This window comes from Aquila chrysaetos, chromosome 1 (genome assembly GCF_900496995.4).
Source record: "Aquila chrysaetos chrysaetos chromosome 1, bAquChr1.4, whole genome shotgun sequence".
NCBI lineage: Eukaryota > Metazoa > Chordata > Aves > Accipitriformes > Accipitridae > Aquila > Aquila chrysaetos.
Window position 1 is genome coordinate 43,469,217 of NC_044004.1, and position 27,701 is coordinate 43,496,917.

The following is a 27,701-nucleotide window of genomic DNA, read 5'->3' on the forward strand; positions in this document are numbered from 1 at the left end:
CTTGCATACTCATGAATGATAATGAGCAATAGTAATTTGAGTAATATTTCATAATGGACTGTGCTGTGGATTACAGATTATGGCCTGTTGAATTACCTCTAAAAGTCTGTATATAAAATAACTGTTAACTTCAAGTAAGGCTGAACTCTTAATTTTATTTAACTTATGGTAAAGTATCTCAATATGATCAGAATTACAATTACCCATGTATAAAATAAAAGCTTGAAATTTAACTTTCAGACATCTGCTATTTTATTTTTTCACATTTGTGCCTTTTTATACTACTTGTGAAGCTTTATACTGACTTAAAATGAAGCTTAGGGAAGCTCTTTAGAGCAACATATATTGGGATTCAGAAATGATATCTCCTTCAAAATGAAGTACTATTTTAAACAATTCCCAAAACACAATGCATAACACAGATTAATTGAAAACTATAATGTACCTGCTGTGATTAAGTTTATGGATTAGCTTTTTTTAGATAATGTTTATGCACAGTGCTGGTTAGTTCTAAATGTCTTCATTTTATTGGATAGAAAAGTAAAGCTGAAACAATTGCAGAGGAAAATAACAGGCGACTAAAATCTAAAGAAGAAAAGAAAGAACACGAGCAATGGAAAGCCTTGTGTATACCAACTGAAAAGGAAATAAAAGCAAATCTGACTGTTGGAATAAATAAATTGGAGAAGTTTCTCAAGACCCTTAAAAGTAAATCTGTGAAGTTCAGCGTAGAAATGACAGGGCTGTCTGCCTGTTTAGAAGTGTGGAAGGAACACTGCAGAGAGCAAGGTATGGTAACCAAATTCGTGTTAAGAATTCAACTTCCACTTCCTTTAACCAAGAGAGTGAGTGACTTTGGACATTCTTAGCTGGAATAAAGATGTGTAAATACAGTCCTGTTTCAGCAGCATGAAAGGTGTTTTTAAGTATTAACGGGCTCTGGTCCTCTTTTGCAATTTCAAGGTCCTTTGAGTTAGCCATACAGTATCCAATGAAATTAGATTGTAGCTGTTTTCCTGTTTCGCTTTTTAAACACTCCATGCATAAATTTATTTTATAGTATCTATCTTTAGTGATTATGTATCATGCACACTAAAATGTATCCATATTGCGGTGTATTGTTTAATTAGCTGAGGTGGTTGGCTCACAGCCTGAATAATGATTTGCACAGAAATCTGTGCTGCCATGGTTAGTGGCCTCCTGTTTCACCAGAATTAACTTGTTCAGTCCATACCCTCAGTCAGGAGGATCCAAACACACACTGCTCTAAATGTGTTGAGGAGAGTTGTAAATATTGGAGTGATATATGTTGCTAATAAGATTGAGTAACAAATGTGTGGGTCAGGAAGGTGAAATGGGGGACCTCAGTTATTCTGTACATGTATGACTTCCTTTTATAGCTGAGCATGCAGAAGCAGATAGAATTATTTGGGTGCTTGGTCTTAAGTGGCACACCTTGTAGAGGTCAGAGGATTCTGGGTTCTCTTTGTCTAGTTGTCTTTAAATAAACTTAATTTTAAAATTGTCATAAATGTGGTTGGACGGATAAGGTCTGTTCTAAAAATACTTAATACCAGAAGACTCCCAATGGTACAACTGGGTCTCAAATAATGGTAGGCTTTTTGTTTTTTAAAGGTAACAAATCTAAAGATTTAAGGAAAGCTGTTCAAGTCATGAGGAGAATTCATATCCTTCTTGAAAAATATCAAGATCTCTTGGAGAAACAACATCTACAAAAGCTGACCAGATACCTAAGACTTCTTGGATTTGAGAATTTGGCATGCTCTCTATCTGACTCGGTAACTTTATAGAGTGTAATGATTCTAGTGTAAATGAATCTGTAGCTGAATATCAACAGTGTTTTCTTAAGCATTGAGTAGCATGTAGAAGATATATTATTGAGCTTATTTTATTTTGTATTGTGCCGTAAGATTTGGAACTGTCTATTCTTGCTTCAGATATTAATCTTCTTTAGTTTCATGGATACATTTCTCTGCTTGATGTGAGAGCTAGCTGGCACAATAGGCCAGTTCCCCTTTAGCAAATAGAACTTTATATGGCTGCAAAGATACCCTTTGAAACATGCATCAAGATTAATTTACTCTAGTTATGTCTGCCTGAAGCCTTAGATACATCTGAGAGGTACCTGCTGTTCAATTCATCACACCAGGTCAACTCTGCCTGTTAAAAATAACTTAAAAGCTAGGTGATGAGGACCTGCTATCTAACAGGCCTAAATGTGCTACTTTAGAAAAAGAAATCTCTGAGACTGCAGAGGTGGATGAAAACTATTCCGTTTGTTGTTATGATATTACTGATCACCTCTGAAGGAGACAGTTTCAGATACTGGATTGCTTGTCCTTGCTAGCACAGCTGAGACCACCAGTAGCTACACTGAATTTGGCTCTGAAGTAATTTCTCTAAGGATTGACCTTATGCTTTTCTGCATGTTAGCAACCTGCCCGCTGGCTGATTTAGTGTTAAGAGCAGTTTGATACTTTTGTGTGTAGATGGGATGTTACTAGGGAGAGGGGATTCTAAAGTGGCTCTCGGGCAGAAGAGGGAGGATATAACTCACAGCCTGCAGAATATGAAGTCAATAGCAAAAGGAATGAAGAATACAGTGAACTGTAAAACCAAAATCAATCACTTCAGTGTCTCATTTTTCAGGCACAGTAGAGTTAGGAATTTTTGGAAGCTTATTCTTGGAAAGTGTTTATCATCCTTCCTTGAGGACCAGGACTAAGAGGTGAGGGGGGAAGTGATTGATTCGTAAGAAATCTTCTTCCCTTGAAGAGTGGAAATTGTCTCTTTCTCTATGTGAATTCAAATGGTGTACATTATCATTTGCTCTTGGCTACACAGTTATTGTAAGGGTGTTTGGTGCCCCAAATAAAGTATATTACATTTCAGGAGGTAGAGTTGTAGGATCCAAGGATTTCAAAAGATCTGTTGTAAAGGTTTGTGGTGATAGAAGGGATATGTTGGCAAGTTTAATGCCTTGCTCAGAAGGGCTCTAGATCAGTCAGTGCATTTTGGACCTACTTTTGCTTTTGCAGCTACTTGTTTCTGGGTATTACTTTTGCAAAGTTGGGGGGATTTTAGGAATAACTGAAATTTTCAGGAATAACTGAAAATGTTTCTTTCAAGAAACTGAAAAACTTGTAAAATCTCCATCCTTGGGAGATAGTAAAAACTCGGCTGAACACAGCCCTGAGTGACCTGATCCAATTGCACCAGCTTCTGTCAGTGAGTTGGATTAACTGACATCCAGACTTCCCTGACAACCTGAATTATTATGTGATTTTCTGATCTCCTGCTGAATGTGTAACATGTAATGCTTTTCTATGCAGCTTTCAGGATCAGATGTTGTAACCAGATGTGTCCATGAACATTAAATTTGGTATATCTTAGGGTATACAGGGATTGTTTAAAATACAGTGCTTTACAAAATTTGGGATCACAGTCTTTATATTGAATTTCCTTTTGCAACTGTGATTCATTGCACAAGGGGTCAGGGCAGGCTGAAGAAAAGAGAAATAAATATAGGATGAGAAGGCTCTGGCAGGCGATAGCTTGAAGAGGCTGAACTTTGCCTGCTAATCAGTTTTGTTAGCTCTTCTGACAACAAAAACACCACCACCACCGTCTATAGAAGACAGATTAATTTTAGAACATAGTGTCCTTTGAAATACATACAAGCATAACCCTGACATAAGGCTATATAGTCTAGATTTCTGCAAAAAAATATTTAAAAATCACCTGCACTTTCATATGTTTTTCAAAGCTTGCAGACTTCCACAGGGCAAAAGATGTGCCATCTTCTTAATCTCTTGCTAGCTTTCAAACCAGCTTGAATTTTCATTTGACCTTACAGACAGGAGAAAGTAATAATCAGAATATAAGCAACTATGCTATCGAAGTGGGTCCAGCTCGCTTTCAGCTACAATACATGGATTATTACTTGCTCAGGGAAGAGAGAAATGATCCAGATCCCCGAGTGCAACATTTCATACCAGACACGTGGCAGGTAATGAGACACAAACTTTTTGCATAAAGTTAATGGAAATTCTCTTTGATTTTTTTTTTCCATTTAAAAATACATATTAGTATACTACTTATCAAAAAGAGCATTAACAAAGTTAATTTTGTAATAAGTTTAACAAAATCATTAGATCATTTTGGACTGTATTCCATGTTCTTTCTACGCTGAGAGCTTTTCTACAGAGAGCTTGGCCTGAAGAATTCAACATAAGAAATGCTGAACCTCTGGGATTTCACTGCTTATTACTATATTTTATGGTGGTAGTGCCCCATTTGGATAATCTCTGACTGTTCATCCTCTGCTTATTTGTCCCTAAAAAATTACCCATAGTACGAGTTGAGAAATAACTTTTCTGTCTAAAGCAGAGTAAGTCTAACTCAAATTTTTTTTATTATTGGACTGGGGAGGCCAAATGAATTTGCTGCTTTGCATGTCCATATCTGCAAAACAGTCACTTACTTGAAAAGCAGCTTGGAACTTGGCATATGTGCTGACAGAGAAAGATACTGTTAGCACTATTTCTGTTTCCTCTTCTGTACCCTTTCCCCTACCCTTTCACAGACCTATGTAAGGTGAGAGAGCATGGAGGACGACAGTAATAGGGAAGAAAACAGATTAATAAACACTGTACGCTAGGAGGAAAAGAGAGATTTGGATAGTATTGATATAACTATTATAATGCAAGAAAAAAATACTGCCTTGTATAAAACAATGAAGTTTTTTGAACTGAATTATGCACTGCTGAGTTAACAGGTTTTATTTTTCAAATTGAAAATGTCAAGGTTTGGACTCAGAATGTTCTGGTATCGGTATCTCAGACCAAATAATTGAAATAGACAAGTTATAATTTGTAGTTCCAGTTTTTTCCACTAACAGTTTAAGAGGAAAGAATACAGTCGTAAAATGACTAGGTTAACTCTGACTATCAGTAGTCTAAAATCTGTACATAAAGTCTGCATGCAAAAATAAGAGATGTTTTTGCAGAAGGAGCTGGTTTACTCAATAAGAACTTCATAACAAGACGTTTTGATGTAAGTAACTGCTTTTCTCTTAGCGAGAACTTCTTGATGCTGTAGATAATAATGAGTCTGCAGTGATTGTTGCTCCCACTTCATCAGGAAAAACATATGCATCATACTATTGCATGGAAAAAGTTCTGAAAACAAGCAATGAAGGAGTAGTTGTGTATGTTGCTCCTACAAAGGTAAGGCTGCATCCTACTACATATTCTGTATGTATGACTGTGATATTTCCCCCTATGATTCCAAAACTGTTTGGGGTAACTTGTTACAAAAATTTAGTTGAGATATATTTTCCAGATTAGAAATGGAATCTTTACATCCTGTTTTGCCTTTACATTTCTTAGAAACAGCATGTTTACAAAAATAATCTTCAGAATATATAAGCTCATATAGAGTTTTTTGTCTATTAATATCTGTATAGCTAATTTAAGGTCAGAAACACCAATATATACAAAAGCGTTATAAGTAGCATGTTAGGTAAATGGTGAGAGCACCAAAAGCCTACCAACACGGTGAAAGTAATATTAGAACAGAATCATGACCAAGCAAGTCAAGTTGTCTTTTCCTAATTGAGTTCGCCTTTAGATGCTTCAAGAGGAAATTTATGGAACTCCAGGCAGTTGGATATTTTTTAATGAGTTCTATCCTAATAGTTAAAAACTGACTTAAGTGCTGAGACACAATGTTTTGATTTCTTCCAAAACTTATTTTAATGTTCAGTGATATGATTTTTGGATAGTGAATTACACGTGCTGTTATTCAATAACAATCTCTACGGATTATTTTCTATAAGTAAAATAAATTTTTTTTGTGGTCATACTCAGGTTGGGCATCAAAATCATCTTTTCATTTGAATATCAGTCTGGGTGCAGAAATGTATTCTATACCTGCAGCCCTAGGGCTTTGAGATCATTAAAGTGCTTGTAGGTGCAGTAGGAGGTGATCTAATTTTAACTGCTTTGAAAATAATTAAAATACAGACTTAATAATGTATAACTCACTTTACACAACACTAAATTTCCTTGAAAGCATTTGAGTATAATTGAAAATCAAGTACATATCTTTTTAAAGTTAACATTATTGACAATCTAGACTTAATAGTACATTACATAGTACATTATAGTCTAGTACATTAATATTAGTGCCAAAATTGAATGCTTTTATATGCCTAGGAATATCATATGCCTTTAGACATACACTGTCTAGTTTTGTTGATGACCTGCTTTATTTAAGGCCCTTGTAAACCAAGTGGTGGGAACTATATACAATCGATTCACCAAGAAACTTCCAGATGGATTGGTAGTCTGTGGAGTCTTCACGCGAGATTATCGCAATGATGTCATGAATTCTCAGGTATATTTTTATGGGTGTTTTAACACATAATAATAATGACTTTTGTATTCCATCTGGCTTCTGAAAATGTTAATTCTAATTATAAGAACTGTGCCATTAATAAATACGATGTTCAGGAAAAATCTAAGCATACCTGTACTGCTTACCAGAAACTTTCAATCTATGGCATACAACCTTACCTATTCACCCTTAAGGGACATGCAGTTGATTACTTGCCCCAGTTAAAGAAAAAACATCAAAATCCTTTGGTTGCCAGCATACAGCAGATGCCTTACAGAAGTCCAGATAGAATACATCAGTAGCTCTTCTCTTGTCCACTGATGTACTCGCTTCATCATAGAAGGCTGCTAGGTTGGTCTGTCTTGTAGTGGGGAGCCCAGAACTGGACACAGGACTCCAAGTGTGGCCTCATCAGTGCTGAGTAGAGGGGAAGGATCACCTGTCTTGATTTGATGGCAACATTCCTCCTAATGCAGCCCAGGATACCATTAGCCTTCTTTGCCACAAGGGCACATTGCTGCCTCATGTTCAACTTGGTGTCCACTGGGACCCTCAGGTCCTTTTCTGCAGAGCTGCTTCCCAGCTGGATGGCTCCCAGCATACACTGGTGCATGGGGTTGTTCCTCCCCAGGTACAGGACTTTGCACATCTCCCTGTTGAATTTCATGAGGCTCCTGTCAGCCCATTTCTCCAGCCTGTCTAGGTCCCTCTGGATGGCAGCACGACCCTCTGGCATAGCAGCCACTCCTCCCAGTTTGGTGTCATCAGCAAACCTGCTGAGGATTACACTTTTCCCCCTCATCCAGATCATTAATGAAGATGTTAAACAGGATCAGACCCACTGTTGACCCCTGAGGTACACTGCTAGTTACTGGCCTCCAGTTAGACTTTGTACCACTAATCATCAACCTCTGGGCCCAGCCTTCCAACCAGTTTTCAGTCTACCTCACTGTCTGCTTATCTGGCCCATACTTCAACAACTTGTCTGTGAAGATCTTGTGGGAGATGTTGTCACAAGCTTTACTGAAGGCAATATCCACTGCTCTCCCCTAATCTACCAAACCAGTCATTTCATCATAGAAGTTGGTAAAGGTTGGTCAAGCATGATTTCCCCTCAGTGAATTCATGCTGAATACTCTTGATGACTTTCGTGTTCCTTGTGTGCTTGGAAATGATTTCCAAGATTAGTTGCACCATCGCCTTCCCAGGGAATGAGGTGAGGCTGACTAGCCTGTAGTTTCCTGGGTCCTCTTTCTTGCCCTTCTTGAAGATAGCAGTGACAAATCATTCATTCTTTCTTACTTACCTTGAAATCAGTACATATATATTTTGAAATGCTTTTTAAATATGGAATCTACTTGTAGTTGATTAGTCAGTTTACTTGAAAATAATGCTTTACAAACCTTTCTTCTTAGATATTAGTGACCGTGCCTCAATGTTTAGAAATCTTGATGCTGTCTCCTCGTAGTCAGAAATGGACCAAACGGATACAATATGTTATATTTGATGAGGTAGGTATCTTTTAGTAGTAACCAATTTAACAAATACACAAAAAATCTTGAGAAAAAATGCTGGTGACTCAGTTTTTCATTACATACATTATTGCTGGTAAAAAAAACAACTTTGAGAACTATTATTTTAGACTTACTTGTTTTTTTCTGTTCACTGAGAGTGTTTATGTACTCCAGTGAAAGAACCTAAACTCTGTTAGTCCTCAAAAGGACATACAGTTCAGTCAAAGCTACCAGGAACTTCCTTTATTTCAGTCAACTGAAAAACTAAAAGCCACCACTGTAGCATTCCAGACTGGGATCATACACATTTCACATCATACGGTATTTGTCAGTCTTTCCAGGGAAAAAGTCAATGATTAATCTTGTTAAATTTAAAATTCCTACTGTATTCTTTTTTGTATATAGAATTAATTGCTAATGATGCCAGTGAGTATCTAGGGTACAAACAGTAGTATTGGAATTTAGACTAATTTGCTCTCCAGTGAAGTCTGGAGAGGGTTTTACTGGACATTTGATTTGGATCTCATTGTCATTTGCTACAACATAAGAAATGTTCAGTACTGATCTTGCCAAACTTTTGGTTTTTGCAAAATGCAAACCAACTCCTGTTATGGGTGCACTTTGATAAAGAACATTTCTTCTTTTCTTTTACTCCTTTCCCCCCAAAACATAGGTCCATTGTCTTGGCGGTGAAATTGGAGCAGAGGTTTGGGAGCATCTTCTGGTAACAATTCGATGTCCGTTTTTGGCACTTTCTGCTACTGTCAGTAACCCGGGACACCTAACTGAGTATGTGTGGAATTTTCTTGCTCACAAGAGCATATTTCAATTGGAAATCGGTTGTTCTAAATAGAGAGGTCAATTACTATTGGGAGGCAACTGGAGTTATATTGTTATATGTATTATGCTACACTTATTCCCCCAACTGACACAAAATGATACTGTAACTCTTAACTCTGTAATGAGAACAGGCACTACTATTCCTTCAGACCCTATTAAGCTGTGCAGAGGAATTTAGGAGGCTTTTACATCTCTTTGAATTGCCAAAGCCTGATAAGCACACTTGTCCATCATCAATCAGAGAAGACACCTGCACTATATTTATATATATAATGGTGCTATTTCACATTTTTTATTTGCACCCTGGGATAAGCTGGAGAAAATTGCACTGAAGATGGTGAGAGGGGGACTGGAAATTCTATAGGAGAAATTGAGCAGATTGTACTAATTAATCTATTATAGCTGTAGCAATTTTCTTAAAATATTTTTTACAACTCCTATTTTTATTTTATTCTTGCACTGTAGGTGGTTACAATCTGTGAAAAGGTATTGGCAACGTGCTGAGAATAAAATAGAAGGAAGCTCTACAAACTCTGAAAAGAACTTTACAAGAAATTGTAGAGTGAAATCTAAAGTACAAGAACAAAAGAAATCATATCGTGTTAGACTGGGTGTGTATCAGAATATTTTGTAACTAAGAAATAAATTTTAGTGTTATTTCTTCAATAACTTTAATCATGGTGTGTGAACTTAAGCGTATTTAATTTTGGTTTTTCTTTTAAATAAAAACAAATCTTGCAGGATTAAGTACTTGCTTTTTAAAACAACCAAGTGCATCATGACAACATTTTTGTCTCTTCACAGTTTTGTATGAAGAACGATACAATGATTTGGAAAAGTATGTGTGTTCTCTAAAGGGCAGTGATTTTATCATTGAACATTGTCATCCATGTGCTGCATTAACAGTCAATCATGTAAGCATAATACTGGCATCAACATCGTTTAGCAACTGTTACATTTAGGCAACATGGATTCCATCAAAATGATTCCTTTATTTTTCTTTTGTTTAAACTCCTTGCAGATTGAGAACTATGGTATTCCTTCAGATCTTTCTCTGTCTCCACGAGAGAGCATCCAGCTTTATGACATAATGGTAAAAGTCTGGCAACAGTGGCCAAGGGCACAGGTGTGTATACACAGCTGTGGGCAAAATATATAAAAATAAATAGATAACAAAGAACTGCAATGTTTTATATTAATGTTGTTTTCCAGGAGCTAGATCCTGAGGAGTTTGTCTGTTTCAAGAATAAAGTAGTAATCAAAAAGGCAGATGTGAGAAAATATGAACAGGAGCTGAAGAAAGAACTAAGAAAATGGATTGTGCTTGGCCAAAGACAGAAGGTAACAGTTGTTACAGGGCTCGCTCTTAAGACTGTGTACAGCTTTAATATAATAATAATTATACGTCGTAATATAATTACGGGATTTTCTTCTCCTATAATTATTATTTATTAGGTTTAACTGCTGCTGTACTTGAAAGATAAGCACTAATATTTGTGTCATTTCCATAAGCATTTTAAAATTTTCACAAGCTTCTCTGGGAATCAGACTTCTGATACTGCTGTGAGATTTCAATTCGTGATTCCTTTAGGTACCTCCTACAATTAGTGATAATATTGTACCGTTGCTCCTCTTTTTTAGTCTACCTGGTTTTTGCAGCTCATTTGAAACCTTCTGTGTAACCACAGGCAGTATGTATGTTTCCATGTAAAAGATAGAAATTAAAGCAATGAGCAGAAAATCAAGTCCTTGATTGGAGGCCACCTATTCCTATATCATAAAAAGGAATATGAGAAGGTGGTGAATCAACAATGAGGAAGAAACAAAGAATATCTGGGGAAAAAACAAATTTCTTTAAATATGACACTTAAATGTGAAAATATATAATCAGCATGTTAGTGATACTATATTATTTGCACAGTGATGGTAGCCATGAATGCTACAACAATTTGCATTTTGAGCTCTTACCAAAGTCAGTTGATAACTTGCAGACCTTTCAGTCTGTAAACTATATGTGGCTATTGCAGTTCTGAATGATTTAAAAAAATTTGAGCTGCTAGAAGTTGACACAGGAAAATGGAGTCTGCATATTTCTTAGCCTCCAGCCAGAAGCTTCTGACATTAAAATCTCCACAATAATACTGCTTTGGTCAGGTGAATGAGCTACTGGAGCACCTTAAGCCAAAACCTGTGGATTGCTCAGAACAGGAAAAGTGGAAACGTTTTGCAAGCTTTGTTGATAAATTACATGAGATGGATAAGTTGCCTGCCATATTTTTTGTGTAAGTATTTACATTCCATGTATCGTATGTGTATTGCCTATATTCAGAAAAATGGATGTTGGAGGTAAGCATTGATATGGCTTGGCAAATGCCATTTATATAGTATTTGTTACCTTTGCTTTAAAACATACAAAGTAAAGGCCTACAAGCTCTATCTTGAAGAGTAGCCCTCACAAGTAGTAGACAGTGACTTGGAGTAATAGATTGATATTTATGCTTCATTGGTGCTGGTAAGCTTATTCTCCCTAAGCCATTATTGATGAAGGAGGTTGCAAAGCAGTCATCCCGTATTGGTCTTATGTCAGTGTGGAATTAAAGGAGACTACTGAGAGAGCAGGTGTCAGAGCTGTAGCAGCCAAATTGCTATTGCAGCCATTGGTGGTAAGGAAAAAACAGTACTTAGAGTTTGCTTTTCTTTTTTTAGAGCCATCAAGGAAAAGAACAGGCTGGCACCACTTTAGTACTCCCTATAGCTGAATAAACTCAATGGTAGAGAGAAATTAGATCATTCAGTCTGAGCTTCAAAGGGAAGAAAAAGAGTAAATGGCAAATGACTGTTACTGAGCTCTGCCACCGCGAAGATGTGAAAAGCTTAAGTTAAGGAGAGGTTACCTCCTAGCCTTAAAATCTGTATTTGGTCTTTCAGGATAAAAGGATAAAGTCCTTCAATTTTTGCTTCTGTTCTTGGTGACTGCCAGACTTGAATGACTTGTGAATATTCTAATGGACTAGGATGCAACCTCACCCCATGTGTTGCCAACACCTTGTATGGTGTTAGTTAACAGGATTTGCCTACTGCAACAAGAATAAAAAAAATACTTTTTAAGAGTGAAGCTGGACAAGTCTTCATCCCAGTTAAGCTCCAAACAGTTCAATACTGAAAAAGCTATGAGGAGGAACAGCTATGTAGAAGACCAAGAAAGACGGGCACTGGGTCTCAACTGGGTAGTTGAGAAGAATTAAAATTACTTAAGCTACAGTTTGCTTTATATGTATGTCCAAGTGTCCGGCTTAGGGAAAGGTAGAGTTGAGCATACTTTCTACAGATAATTTATTGGCAGAACCATTTTAAATTTTACCACTCAGTTTTGGAATAATAGCAGTTTGAAAGTGAATATGGGCTATGATTTGGAGATGGAATAGGAATACGCTTCTAATGGTTAGATTCTAACTATTGTCAGATGATAAGGCTTACTGAATATTATTGTAACAGCATTACATATAATTAAAAACTCTATTAGAGTTCACCTAACTGACATATATTTTATATTATTTGCTTTAAGATTTAATGTGGATTCAGTGGAACGTGCAGCCAAGAATGTGTTCCTCAATTTGCTGAAAAAACAAAAAAGTGAACAATACCCTAATACCGAGAGGGAAAAAGAACGTTTAAGTGACGAACTAAGAAAAGTGAAAAAAATGTTAATAAAATTCAACCCTCAGTAAGTACTATAACTATATGTTATTAAAAAGCTTACCTGTTATGATAGAGCGTAATTTTGTGATAACTTCTTTCTGGGGAACGTACCTTTCAGCAGCACATTCATCCAGCTTGCAGTATGGTAGTCTCTGCTCCTCTTTGTGCTCTAGCAACTCACACAGTAGGAGCGACTGTATGGCAGTTATCAATCAGCAGTACCTAGTGTATAGTCAGGTAGCAGGAAGATACCAATGTTGCTGACATTGTGTAAGGTGCTGGAACTACAACATAAGAATCAAAGAGAGAGACCTGAGTATATAAGGTTGGTCAATTTGCAGTAATCCACTACTGAGATATCAAGATATCAGTATGGCTCTTTCTCCAGACAGTAACTTTTGTCATGCAACTCTTAAAAACAGTGTAGCATCTGACCCTAATGCTGGGTCAGCTACAGTGGGAGCATATTTTCATAGTTTAGCCACACCGTGGCTGGTTACAGTGGTGGATCTCTGAAGTTCGGGTTCACCTTACTGGTGAGATGTTCTTTGAATATTTGTCAGCCTTTTGCTTGATTGTACTGTATCTTTTTTCTCCTTAACCTTGAATTTTTGTGATTTTGTGATCATAGAGTATGGATTTTTATAAGGCATTTGGCAATGAAATATGGCAGTAGGTATCAGGATTGTCAGGAACATAAAGCATCATGGTTTTGTCCTAATCATGGCAATTTACAGTGCATTCTTTGGACATAATATCATGAAAGAATGAACTTAGCTGACTTTAATAGTAGTAAGTGAGAACTTGAAAATCCAGTAGGAATTTAGACATGTATTTAGACATTGAAGTAGCTTGAATATCTGTCTCTAAATAGTTTTCTCTCCCCTCTCTTCTTCAAATCCTGTCCTAAATCCTTATAGTCCATGTCATTATTAGCAGTAAATCCATCACATTTCTCTTTCATGTTTAATTCTTCTACTGTGCAATCTTGTTAGCTTACTAATTTGCTAAGTGAGGTACGTACAGTTGCTGTTTTCATCTTCCTTCATTTTTTGTATATCACCATAATTCCTCCTCTCTACTTCACCCAGAATTACTTGCTGTTTTGCATACAAGCCATGATAAAATGAAGCTGTTAGCATTATCAGTAAATTTACACTAACAGCTCTACCTACATGTTTGAGGCTACAGTTTAAAAGGGAATGACTCTTCATCTTTCAGTAGGCAGAGAATATTTTAAAATTGAGAAATTATGTTAATTACAGAAATAATATTTTTAATTGTATATTGTATACAGGGATACCAGAAAGTTGAGCTCGAGTAAAATGGAAAACGTGGCACTTCTTTTGACTACAAAACAACAGTTAGAAAAACGACTTAAAAGGCTAACTGCTATCCCTTCTGTGTGTACTTATGCTGATCCTAAAGCAGTGGATGAAGATGTAAGTAACTCACTGATAATTATAACATGATTTTGTTTTGTCTAAATGCATGTCTAAAATGCATGAATTTGTGTTTAAGTACATAAAATGCATATAATGTGTGATGCAGTTGTACTTTATAACAGTATGCATTGACTTCATAAAACATCCTGAATATTTCCATTTAAATTTGATTCCAGGTATCAATCTTAGATAACTTTATTTTTAAGATGTATGGACAACTTTCATTCTGACAAATAAAAAGACATTGACTTGTCCTTGTGATAGGAGTCCTGGGATGTATACTACAATTAATTTGTTTCCATGAACTATCAGGAATGCACTTCTGTTACTTGTTGATTCACATCTCGGACTCCTATTTTTCTGACTGAGTCATCAGCATAGGCTACATGGCACCTTTGTGTACTTATCAGAACATATTTAAGCCCTTCATATCTTATAAAAATATTAAATAATAAATTATTTTAGGGTCTAAAAGTTCTGGTCCCCATTAAGCAAAATTTTCCATGCTCTTCAATGTGTTTATGTCCCCTAAGGAAAGAAAAGGTGAGAAAAGGACTGAAAATCTGCAGATGTCCATCAGAAATATTAATGTGTATATTTGTATACAAATACCTAAGGAATAATTTATGAAAGAGATTTACGTGATGTGGTTTCCAGCAGTAGTGGGTGACTGGGCCTTGATTCAGGAGATCCCTTCTGGTCTAAACTTCCTGAAACATGACTGTGGTTCATATAGCTGTCTTTCATGGCTGTTTTTGGTTTTTTTTAATTAAAAAAAAAAGTAATTGTGATATAAAGCTCTTAATTCAGAGAAAAGGTGCTCAAAATTTTGATGAAGTGTCTTGATAATGCTTTCTGCTCGTTGTGATACGTCTTGAGAGAGAGGAAAACTCTGTGTGTTGGGACCAAACTTGAAAATTCTCATGATTCCTTATCCTGGAAACTTGGGATCCCGATGGCATTTTTGGACTGCTGTCAGCCAGCATGGAGGGAACTCTGCTTCCCACAGATGCACATGGGTAAAGGAAGTGAAGAAGTAGCTTGTACTTTGGAACAGATGGCACTTAGCTGTAGAGTGAAGTTCAGAAAATACTGAAAAAGCTTAATTCAGTGCTATTTCTGAGTTTGGGAAAGGGAAGCTCCTAACTGTGTTGTGAGATGAGATGGGGGTACCAAGCAGGGACAACAAACAGGAGCAAAAGACAGGAGTATCAGCTTTATGTAGCTACCTAGGAATTTGTTCTGTGATAGTGGTATGCAGTACATGGTCATGAGGCCATGCTTCGAGTAGCAAAGTCATGAACATGCAAGCTTGCCATGTCTGGTTGCATCTAGCTGCATGGTATGACAATTGGGACTGTTGTAATGGCATTTATTGCAAAGGTGAAAAAAACTGATAGTATATAGAAGTGTACTGAAGAGCCTGGATTTATCCTCATAATGAAGCTACTGATGGTACACATCCAATTATATACTTTGGGCTTCAGGTTCACTGAAGATCATAAACAGCTATATTTCTCTGTAGTGCTTGGAACTTTATCAGAGAACACTTTTTTTCATTAACAACACCTGGTTGTGGTTAATATTTAACATTTCTTTTTATTTGTAGACTTTGAGGAAGATTTTTCATCGACTTAGGTTTGAGAGAAGAGGTTATCTGCAGCAAATGATGGCACTGAGGGGCATTGGGTATCATCATGGATCTATGGCCACGAAGGAAAGACAAGTAGTGGAGATGCTTTTCAGGCTGGGATATATCAAGGTTAGTAGATTGGGATCGGTGCTTTTTTTTTTAATTTTAGTTTCTCCATATATTTAATTAAAAAATATAGTGTATCTTTCACCAGTGGTAAAATATATTGCATTGACTTTGTCGTGCTCATTTAAAAAATGTTGCCATGAACATTTCCAAACAAATAAAATGAACTAAGTGAACTGATAGCTGTAGAACTTTATCTCTAACTAAGATATTCTATCCTTCAGATTATCATATCACAGAATTATTTAGGTTGGAAAAGACTGTTAAGATAATTGAGTCCAACCATTAACCTAACACTACCAAGTCCACCACTAAACCGTGTCCCTAAGTGCCATGTCTACGTGTCTTTTAAATACCTCCAGGGATGATGACTCAACCACTTCCCTGGGCAGCCTGTTCCAATGCTTGAAAACCTTTTCTGTGAAGAAATTTTTCCTAATATCCAATCTAAACCTCCCCTAGTGCAACTTCAGGCCATTTCCTCTTGGTCTATCGCTTGTTACTTGGGAGAAGAGACCGACACCCACCTCGCTACAACCTCCTTCCAGGTAGTTGTAGAGAACAATAAGGTCTCCCCTCAGCCTCCTTTTCTCCAGACTAAACAACCCCAGTTCCCTCAGCCACTCCTCATAGGACTTGAGCTCTAGACCCTTCACCAGCTTCGTTGCCTTTCTTTGGACACGCTCCAGCACCTCAATGTCTTTCTTGTAGTGAGGGGCCCAAAACTGAACACAGTACTCGAGGTGCGGCCTCACCAGTGCCTAGTACAGGGGAATGATTGCTTCTGCTGGCCGCACTATTTCTGATACAAGCCAGGATACTGTTGGCCTTCTTGGCCACCTGGGCACACGGCTGGCTCATATTCAGCCGGCTGTCAACCAGCACCCCCAGGTCTTCCTCTGCCGGGCAGCTTTCCAGCCACTCTTCCCCAAGCTTGTAGCGTTGCATGGGGTTGTTGTGACCCAAGTGCAGGACCCGGCACTTGGCCTTGTTGAACCTCATACAATTGGCCTTGGCCTATCGATCCAGCTTGTTCTGATCCCTCTGAAGAGCCTTCCTACCCTCAAGCAGATCAAAAATCCTACCCAACTTGGTGTCGTCTGCAAACTTACTGAGGGTGCACTCGATCCCCTCATCCAGATCATTGATAAAGGTATTAAACAGAACTGGCCCCAATACTGAGCCCTGGGGAACACCACTTGTGACCAGCCTCCAACTGGATTTAACTCCATTCACCACCACTCTTTGGGCCTGGCCATTCAGCCAGTGTTTTACCCAGCAAAGAGTACACCCATCCAAGCCATGAGCAGCCAGTTTCTCCAAGAGAATACTGTGGGAAACAGTATCAAAGTCTTTACTAAAGTCTAGTAGACAACAACCACAGCCTTTCCCTCATCCACCAAGCAGATCACCTTGTCATAGAAGGAGATCAGGTTAGTGAAGCAGGACCTGCCTTTCATAAACCCATGCTGGCTGGGCCTGATCATCTGGTTGTCCTGTTGTGATGGGTTGACCCTGGCTGGTTGCCAGGTGCCCACCAAAGCCGTTCTATCACTCCCCCTCCTCAACTGGACAGGGGAGAGAAAATATAACAAAGAGCTTGTGGGTCGAGATAAGGACAGGAGAGATCACTCACCACTTACCGTCACGGGCAAAACAGACTCAACTTGGGGAAAATTAACTCACTTTATTACAAATCAACCAGAGTAGGGTAATGAGAAAGAAACCCGAATCTCAGAACACCTTCTCTCCACCCCTCCCTTCTTCCCGGGCACAACTTCACTCCCGGCTTCTCTACCAACCCCCCCCCAGCGGCACAGGGGGACGGGGAATGGGGTTTACGGTCAGTTCATCACACGTTGTTTTCTGCCGCTTCATCCTCCTCAGGGGGAGGACTCATCACACTCTTCCCTGCTCCAGCGTGGGGTCCCACCCATGGGAGACAGTCCTCCACGAACTTCTCCAACGTGGGCCCTTCCCACGGGCTGCAGTTCTTCACGAACTGCTCCAGCATGGGTCCTTTCCACGGTGCGCAGTCCTTCAGGAGCACACTGCTCCAGTGTGGGTCCCCCACGGGGTCACAAGTCCTGCCAGAAAACCTGCTCCGTGGGCTCCTCTCTCCACAGATCCGCAGGTCCTGCCAGGAGCCTGCTCCAGCGCAGGCTTTCCACGGGGTCACAGCCTCCTTCGGGAAACCCACCTGCTCCGGCGTGGGGTCCTCCGTGGGCTGCAGGTGGATATCTGCTCCACCGTGGACCTCCATGGACTGCAGGGGGACAAGCCCTGCCTCAACCATGGTCTTCACCACGGGCTGCAGGGGAATCTCTGCTCCGGCGCCTGGAGCATCTCCTCCCCCTCCTTCTTCACTGACCCTTGGTTGTTCCACAGGGTTGTTTCTCTTAATGTTCTCACTCCTCTCTCGGCTGCAGAATCTGCCTGTCCCAAACCTTTTTTTCCTTCTTAAAAATGTAATCACAGAGGCGTTACCACTATCACTGATTGGCTCGGCCTTGGCCAGCGGCGGGTCCGTCTTAGAGCCGGCTGGTATTGGCTCTCTCTCTCTCGAACATAGGGGAAGCTTCCAGCAACTTCTTACAGAAGCCACCCCTGTAACACCCCCCCCGCTACCAAAACCTTGCCACACAAAACCAATACACCTGTACATGCTGCATAGTGGCACTCAAGGTGACCTGCTCCGTAACCTTCCATGGCACCGAGGTCAGACTGACAGGCCTGTAGTTCCCCAGATCCTCCTTCTGGCCATTCCTGTAGATGGGCGTCACATTTGCTAACCTCTGGTTAACTGATACCTCCCTGGTTAGCCAGGACTGCTGATAAATGATGGAAAGTGGCTTCAGTGAGCACTTCTGCCAGCTCCCTCAGTACCCTTGGGTGGATCCCATCTGGCCCCATAGACTTCTGTGTATCTAAGTGGTGTAGCAGGTCACTAACAATTTCCCCTTGGATTATGGGGGCTTCATTCTGCTCCCCGTCTTCCAGCTCAGAGAGCTGGGTACCCTGAGAACAACTGGTCTTACTGTTAAAGACTGAGGCAAAGAAGGCATTAAGTACCTCAGCCTTTTCCTCATCCTTTGTCACTATGTTTCCCCCCTCATCCAATAAAGGATGGAGAGTCTCCTTAGCCCTCCTTTTGTTGCTAATGTATTTATAGAAACATTTGCATTGTCTTTTACCAGAGCAGCCAACTGAATGTGTTTTAGTTACATGATCTCTATAGGATTATGATATTTTGTACTGTCTTCACAGAATATTTCAATTTGTGTTCAATTTCAGTATTCTTTCAATTGTGTTCCATAAAAGATGTGGTATAAACTTTCAGGATACAAAGTTTAATACGCATATGTAATGGCTATATGAACTACAATAGAGTGGAATTCATGTATGTTCATAGCACTGTTAAATTAATCAGATTAAAGTTTAGCTATATGAAAAATGATAGTAAAATTCTTGTTGATTTAAGTTGGATTTTACAGGTGTCTTTTTTAAATTGGATATTAGCATTTCTAATAGATATACTCATGTTTGATATTTTATAGGTAGTCACAGCTACTTCAACACTTGCTTTAGGAATTAACATGCCGTGCAAATCTGTTGTCTTTGCTGAAGATTCTGTGTTTTTAGATGCCTTAAATTACAGACAGGTATGAAATAGAACACCTACTTTTTATTACAACAACAGCACACATGTAGCTGTCATCACACACAAATTCAGAAAAAATGTCTTTTCTTTTACATATACTTCTGGGTATGCTCTGAGTTTTAGCTGTTCATTTTGGTGACAATAATAGTTTTAGCTAAGGTGATTTTACTAATGTTTCAGAACTGCCAACCCACAAATAATGTATGTAGTCAAAAGACCTATTTCAGCAATGAAAGCATTACAATTGCTCAGTGAATTAAAGGCGTAGATTTGGCTTTCAGTTATGGGAGCTGGAAGGAAAAAAGCTGTTTTGTTCTAGCCAGGGTTTTACAAATGTGTGAAAAATATGCTATAAGAGCATACAGTGGGTATGTAACGAGGACAAGAAAGATTGCTGACTGGATTAATAGGGACATTTGAGTTCCTTCCATCTTGGAAGTGGCACTCCACAGAATGCAACACAGTAGTGTGTAGAAGAGGTTGCAAATGCAAGAAAGCAGAATGTCTTCCATCATGGCACAACTTACTGGGTGGGCTGAGAGACTCTAACCTCTTCATTAGCCCCTGTTTCCTGTTCTTGTACTGCTTTTCAAACCTGTATTTTCATGAAGTACTGCCAGTTTGCCTCTGGTTCAGGAGGCCATGTAGGCCAGATACAGCTGATGGCATCACCTGGCAGGTAGCAATCAGAGTCAGAGTGTGAGTGGATCTGTGCAGCAGCCGGACCTACGTGCATCTCCCTTCTGCTGCACATAAATGATACGACTCCAGCTTTGTCATGTTATATCTGGTACAAGGGGCAAGTCGCCACAATGGACCTGACCAAGAACAGGTGATCCAAGCAAGGGAATACACCCTTAGGAAGCTTCTCTCTACTCCTTATTCATATTCTCTGCTCTTTCTTCATACTGAGACTACCTCTGCCCCAAATGTACCCAGAAATAATTCAGAGCTAAATGTAACTTGAAAACAAAGTTGGTGTATAGGTAAAAATTAAGTTAAAACTTACCTTGAAGAAATATAATGTTAAAAAGACATGTGAGAGAATGTAAGTATCCTGGCCAGTGTTTAGGTATTCTATGAAATTTGGAAGTTCATATTTTAAAAAGTAAATAAACCCACCACATTTTTAAACCAGCTGTATTTGAGGTACAACATATTTTGCACACATTATTTTGATAATTTTGTATAAGTGCTTTATTAAGACTGTATAGATGGTACCAGTATATACAACTTAGGTATATTTTATTTAAAAATTAATAATGTTGTTATTTTAATGATGTAATTATTAAATATTTTATTCTTAGATGTCAGGACGTGCTGGAAGACGGGGACAAGATATGATTGGAAATGTGTTCTTCTACGATATCCCACTGCCCAAAGTTGAAAGACTTATCAAATCCAATGTACCTCAGTTGAAAGGCCAGTTTCCTCTGACTGTTTCCTTAATATTGAGACTCATGCTGTTGGCTGCAAAGGCTGATGACAAAGCAGATGCCAGAGCAAAGGTTTAGTATTTTTTTCTTAATAGCAATTAAATTATAATGTCTCCTTAATGTGAGCAGAAAGTTATGCACTTCAGAAGTAAGCAATCTGCCTCCAAATGAAGTTGCATACTCTGCTATACTGCTTCTAGTGACCATGCCATCTTCTCCACAGTATTTTACTGTCCATTTTCATGCATTTATTCTTTGCCATATATATTATCATCAGAAAGAATGCTACTGTCAGGAAGGTATTTTTACTGACTCTTATTCTATGCAATATTTGCATTAACTTGGAGAATCAGAAAGTCTTCCAATATTTAAAATTTCAGCTTTATTTGAGGAAAAGATGTGAACATACATTTCCATAGGGAAGAGGGGAACTATGAAATGCTATTTCAGTTGAAACAATGAGAAAATTCTATGTGTTACTCACTTGTTTAAATCTGCATACTAACTCTCTGGAATCAAAGAATTCTTATTCTTGCCATTTAATGCAGTGATTTAAGTAAAAAACCCATGACTATGATTACAAATTGGTCAGAGATCTCCTCTCGTAATTATTAAGGAACTCTTACCTCCAGATGATCTGTTTTTTACATCTACTTTGGCATAGAGACATTATTTTCAAGGACTCACTGAATGAATTCAGACGTAAGTCTTCTTAAGATTAACTGGTAAACTTCTGTGTTAGATATTAAAATGGTATTAAAGTGTAAGGAGTAATTTCAAAAATTCCTGGTTTTAGTTTAATTATATTTAAATCCTTGTCTTTTAGATCTCTATATGAATTTTATGTAATTAACTTCACAAACCTCAGCATAAATTTAGAAAATGAGCACACTTCTGACAGACAGAGGATGGATTTTTTCACAAGCATTTCCAGGAGTTAGGCATTCAATTTACATAAAAATACAACATAACCCCCACCCAGCATTTTAACCCTGAAAACCAATTGATGAAACAAAGCATAAAAGCTGGATATTAAATTTCTTTGCTTGTTACAATATCAGCATTCCTTTGGATTTCTAATTTCTTCTTCTTCCCCCCCCCCCCCCCCCCCCCCCCCGTTTGTTTGACCAGGCACTGTCAGTGCTGAAGCACTCACTGATGTCGTTCAGAAAAGAAAGAAATGCTGAAATATTAAAAATTTATTTTATGTTTTCCTTGCAATTTCTTATCAAAGAGGTAGGTTTTAATTCATTCTCATAAAGGGTAGTTCTTAAATCTACAGATTCTGATTTGTTTGTGTTAGTGTGCTTTCATTTAAAGAACAATATATAAAATATTCCATAACAATGGGCTATTTCTTTCTGTTAGAAATTTAAGGAAACAGATAAAAATAGAGTGCTTTAAGTTTGAGGTTAATTCTGATCTACTTATGTTATGGATTAAATTCAATAGCAAAAATCTTATGGTATGGTCTATATGATTACAATTTGGTTATGAAAGTAAGAGTTGTGCATTTATATTGTATATGAAGATGCATGCATGTGAAATGATAGGGGTTTAAAACATACTAAGGATGACATGATTTCCAAAATGCTGGGAGAAATTATCTCTCTAACAAAAATTTAGGGAGTAGGTCTTGGAGAAGACTGAAAATTAGTGGTGTATCACTCCATAGTAATAGTTTCAATTTGGTGGATACCATTTCGGAAATTTTTTATGCATGACTCCGTTTTGACTTACAGCTCAGGACTACAGGCAGTAAGAGGCACCAATAATATGATTACATTAACAGATCATCTATGCCCAGGTTTCCCAGTCCTGCTCCCAGTAGAAGCCCAAAACAACATTTCTGCCTCCTCTGCTGAGTGTCCCTTGTGTGTGAGACCAAGAATCTGATACTCCTATTGAAGAATCTGATCAGTGTACAAGAAAGATTAGTAATGTTTCCAAAAAGTTACAGTTAGCATAAGAACTGGACATAACCTGGCCCACATACCTAGCATCCTGTCTCCAATAACTATCCTAGGGAACTGTATAAAGAAAAAAAAGGGCAGCCATAGAATGATGATTCTCTGGGTACTCCCTACTTTCTCACAGGGCGTGATGCAGAGTGATCTCTGACAGGAGAGGTGTCCTAGAATTTATGGCCTTTAATGGAGTTTTATTCTGTGAGCTTATCCTGTTGTTGTTTTGAAACCATATAAGCTTCTAGCACCCAAATATCTTGCAGCAACATATTTGACAGATCACTGCTTGCTGTGCTTTTATTCCATCAAACATTTGGGTTCATAGTTTTTTTAAATGAAAGTTGCATCAAATCTTACTTTGGTGACTGTCTGCACTTTTCATTTGCAACATGATCTAAATTCGTGCTAAAACTGTGAAATCAAGAACTATGCTTTGCACAGGGTGATGAAGATCTCCCATGTAAATACTCAAATAGTTGGTGACTTGTTTTTCAGTAAGGACAAATTTTTGCCTTTCAGTGGAAATTGAATGGTCTCAATAGGTACCTATGCATTAGGTTGAAGGACTGTTCTTCTGAATGCCACCATTTTATATTTTTGTTATATCCAAGTTCATCTTTTACAACTAAGCTTTTTTTGCTTTTAAATTAAATAGGGCTACTTGGATCAAGAAGGTAACCCCATAGGCTTTGCTGGACTTGTGACACACTTGTACTATTACGAACCTTCAAATTTTGTTTTAGTAAGCTTTCTTGTGAAAGGTTTATTCCACAAATTGTGCCAGCCAATTAAAGGTAAATAATATTCCATGCATCTTAATTGCAGTGTATGGCAAGCTCTGTAACCCCAATGGTTCTGAAATTTTCTGGGTGATTTCTTGCTCCTGCCACCTTTTGCTTACCTAGACTTCATCCTCATATCCTTGGCCTCTGCCTCTACACAGTCTGCATATACTTATATTTCTGTCTGAGAAAGCCAAGGCACACATATTGCAATGCTGGTATCGTGAACCTGAATTTACTGTTTGTGAAACCCTCTGAAGAGGTAAAGAAGAATGCTCTACATAGATAAAATAATAATTCTGACTCCAGAGCAAGATTTGAATGACATGTAGCAAATCAGATGGATGACTACTCTGAATATTAACAAATTTTAAAAAGTGAAATACTACCAATGTCTCATTACATGAGTCAAATCCATTCTGTGCACTGAGATGTGCTGCAGTATGTGAACATATAAGAATACAGTATTCATTTGTACATGTTATTAGTTGCTTAATTATCTACTGGAGTTTTTTGTATGTAATGAGTTGATCTGTATCCAATGTAGTTTTGCATAACCTCTGTCATGATAATGGCAGCTGGGAAGGAAATTCCTGAGTAGGAGTTGTTTGTTTTAATAATAATTTTTTTTTTTTTTACATTATCATATTTAACCCTAGTACTTTCTGTTTTGACATAGGCTCAACTGTTTTTTCAGAAGATGTCCTGGAAAAGCTAGTGCTTATTCTAGCAAACCTATTTGGGAGAAAATATCTTCCAGCCTGTTCAATGAAATACAAATGCATATTTTGCCAGTCAAAGGTAGAGAAATAATTGGTCTTTAACTTATGTTGTGTACCACTTCAATGAACTTGTTTCCTTTTCTCAGTTAGACTAGTGTCATTATGGATGTACAGTAGCCTGGTGGGCCAGCAGGTGGCTGCCCACCCAGCTGCTCTCTTACTCCTCCATCTCAATAGGATGGGGAGGAAATAGGATGGAAAAGCTCGTGGGTTGAGACAAAAACAGGGAGATTGCTTACCAGTTATGATCACAGTTATGATCATGGGCAAAACAGCCTCAACTTGTGGAAAATTGAATTAATTTGGTGCCAATTAAAATAGATTTTGGTAGTGAGAAACAAAAAGTAAAAATTTCAACACCACTTTCCCCTTCCTCTTGCATTCCCCATGCTCAACTTTATTCCTTCATTCCTGACTCCTTTACCTCCCCCCCACCCCAAGTGGTGCAGGGCTGATGAAAAATGCAAAATGAGTTGTTGTGGTCAGTTCTTAACAGCTCTCTCTGCTGCTCCTTCCTCCTTACACGTCACCCCTGCTCCAGTGTGAGTCCTCTCTGTGGGCTGCAGTGCTTCAGAATAAACATGCTCCAGTGTGGCCTCTCCATGGGCTGTAGTTCTTTCAGGAAACATCCAGCTGCTCTGGTGTGGGGCCCTTCACAGGCTGCAGTGTGGATATCTGCTCTGGCATGGTCCTCTCCACTGAGATGGCTGCAGGGAAATCTCTGCTCCACTGTGGTCTCTTCTACAGGCTGCAGGGGAATCTCTGCTTCATCACCTGGAGCATCTCCTCCTCCTCCTTCTCTGATCTCGGTGTTAGTGCTGCTGCTTCTCACTCTGCCTGTGTGACACTTTTGCCCTTTCTTAAATAAGTTTTCCCAGAGGTGCTGCACCTGTGCCTCATGGGCTCAGCTCTGTCATGTGGTGGGGCCATTGGAGCTGGCTTTATCTGTCACAGGGCAGCCCTTGGCCTCTTCTCACAGCAGCCAGCCCTGGACTGCACCCAGCCCATCCCTCCCCACAACACCCTGCCACCCACACGCAATACAAGTAGCTAGAATAATGAAAAGTACTTACTGGATTAAAATAAAGAAGCCTTGATTTAACCGCAGAAGTAGCAGTTGAGTGTCAGGTTAAGTGAAAAGTACCAGATTATTCAAGTATGTTTTAGTGATGGCAGATGATTATACAGTTACTGTCATGATATTGCAAAATGTAAAAGTATAAATGACACAGCATTTCTTTATACAATACTACTCAAGTATCTCTTTCCCAAATGGCAATTTACTTCTCCTCACTCTGCTAGAATTTTGTTCCCTTCTAAGGAACTGTAGCTTTTTGTGGCACATACCAATGACCCAGAAAGACACCAGCATGCTCTGTGGCACATGACACTGTAGGCCTAGGGCTTTTTCCAAAAATGGGACAATATTAGCAGGATGAGCATTAACATTAGTAATGCGCAAAGTTAACCCACCATGGATACAGGCAGAAAGTGAAACATTTATAATGTGCTCTTGTTGGCTCTTCTATGCAAAGCCTTAAAATTTTGGAGGATGCAGCTATGGCCGGAACAACAAAGGAAACTTCTTCCAGATGAAGATGTGTATGTGGCCAGTTTCCAGCAAGCATTCCAAGAGGAAAAATATTATTTATTTCTGAAGAGTGGCCAGTCATGTAGGAGGAATTACAGGACTGCTGTGGCTAATGGCAGCAAAGCATCAGTCTGTCATGTTGGTAGGGAACCTGTTGAACACCAGATATGCAAAACAAGATCTAGGAAAGACAGTCCTTCAGAAGTCCCCTTTTAGCTTTATCTTTAATAAAGCTGTTTGCCAAGTACTCTGTGAATAAAAATCTAGGAATTTTATACTTACTTTTTATCTTCCATGCCTTTTCTGCATGAAATTCATGTTCATCTTTAAAATCCTTTAATTCTAGATGGTCAGGCAGTCTGACAAGTTGGGTAAAGTTTGGAGCTGTACTCTTTCCTTCTTTCTACTAATACGCTGTGTGTGTATAATACTTTATGCATGCACCAATGTCAAACTGACAGTTTTGGAGAAATTACCTGAATTAAGCAATAAACTGCATGTTATTTCAGGTCTTTCTAGAAGATCTGCCAGAAGACTTTGCAGATGCTGTAAATGAGTACAACACCAAAGTAGAGGAAAATTTTGCTCATTTTCTTCTGACAACTGCCAAACTGGCAGATATGGAACAAGAATACAGACTTCCACTGTCAAAGACAGGTAGGAAGTGAGAAATTAATGCATATTCATAATTTGTGAAGTTGATTGTATTGGGAAATCTAGGTTAATTCTTATTTTGTAAAGAAAAAAATGGTGACTTCAGACATGCTAATAGAGAGATACAATTTCTATTTCACTTTTGTTCTACAAGCATTATGGATTGTATTGTATATGGTAGAAGTTTTGTACAGGAAAAGGATCATTTTAGTTGCTATTCTTTTATTATTTTGTAGAGGAAATAAAAGTAAAAGGGACTTTTTTATAAAAGGAAAAAAATAGTAAGTGTAATTATTGAATAAAAGCCTTTTTATCTAATCATCAATGCATTTGCAGATCCTCAAATGCCTGTGATACTTGAATTGCTTCAGAGTCTTACAAAGGTTAGATTTTCAATATCTGAACAGCCTTAAGATTGAAGTAACAATTAAAGAACTTTGCCCTATTTGTTAAACCAATTAAGTTACTTATGCCAATAAATGATGTCCAATAACCCAAAGCAATATGAAAAGGTATGACTATAAAATTACCAAGCAATATGATTGCCATTGGATGAAAAATATTTAACTACCACATAATCTCATATTACTTCCTTGAAGAGAGATATAAAAGCAATATAATATACCACTATCCCATTGCCTAGCTCCTCTAAAAATAACATGCCTTCAGAAATACTATTTTTGCAGTAAGGAAGCAGTTTAATTATAGCAGATAACTGTATTTATCCATCCTTTTTTCCTTCACTGGTACAGTGATATTTTTAGTCTCTGCTGTGTACAAATGAAACCAAAACCAGCCCAGTTCACCTTACAAGCTACCATATCTTATCATCTACTTTGAGTTTCAAGCATGGTGACAGCTGGATTGTAGAAAGTTCTGTATAAAGTGGATGTCAACTGGGGGAGATAAACAGATAAGGTGAATGCAAAACAAGGTTGAATACTACTTATGGCTTGAGATGGTAAATAGCAGTTTTCCATTTCTAGTACAGAGCACTGGAAAGTGCTGCATAATGGTATAACATTAGCAACACCATAATGAAATCCTATTTTTTCATATTTAATTTAAGATTGCTTATTTTAACAATGGAGGGACCCCACACCTTGATGTTACCTGAAAAATGTAGGAAATGAAGAGCTATAAATCACAGA

The 27,701-nt window shown here is 38.2% G+C and overlaps 1 protein-coding gene across 8 annotated transcripts in view; it reads left to right on the top strand.

The window, feature by feature from the left end:
- Positions 1-27,701, top strand: part of DDX60 (DExD/H-box helicase 60) — a 48,288-nt gene that overhangs the window by 15,037 nt on the left and 5,550 nt on the right. For 4 of the 8 annotated variants that reach the window (XM_030008784.2, XM_030008793.2, XM_030008773.2 and 1 more), the window contains 21 exons: positions 537-789; positions 1,636-1,799; positions 3,878-4,030; positions 5,100-5,249; positions 6,301-6,420; positions 7,836-7,931; positions 8,608-8,723; positions 9,240-9,385; positions 9,579-9,688; positions 9,796-9,900; positions 9,987-10,115; positions 10,929-11,056; positions 12,340-12,498; positions 13,771-13,915; positions 15,528-15,680; positions 19,235-19,339; positions 20,646-20,846; positions 21,906-22,010; positions 23,397-23,535; positions 24,203-24,324; positions 26,406-26,553. In XM_030008784.2, the coding sequence (XP_029864644.1) occupies positions 537-789; positions 1,636-1,799; positions 3,878-4,030; positions 5,100-5,249; positions 6,301-6,420; positions 7,836-7,931; positions 8,608-8,723; positions 9,240-9,385; positions 9,579-9,688; positions 9,796-9,900; positions 9,987-10,115; positions 10,929-11,056; positions 12,340-12,498; positions 13,771-13,915; positions 15,528-15,680; positions 19,235-19,339; positions 20,646-20,846; positions 21,906-22,010; positions 23,397-23,535; positions 24,203-24,324; positions 26,406-26,553 (2,947 nt within the window). Of the gene's footprint in view, positions 1-536; positions 790-1,635; positions 1,800-3,877; positions 4,031-5,099; positions 5,250-6,300; positions 6,421-7,835; positions 7,932-8,607; positions 8,724-9,239; positions 9,386-9,578; positions 9,689-9,795; positions 9,901-9,986; positions 10,116-10,928; positions 11,057-12,339; positions 12,499-13,770; positions 13,916-15,527; positions 15,681-19,234; positions 19,340-20,645; positions 20,847-21,905; positions 22,011-23,396; positions 23,536-24,202; positions 24,325-26,405; positions 26,554-27,302; positions 27,383-27,701 lie in introns of those variants that run through there. The other 4 variants (XM_041124584.1, XR_003922657.1, XM_041124552.1 and 1 more) reach the window with 4 other exon arrangements.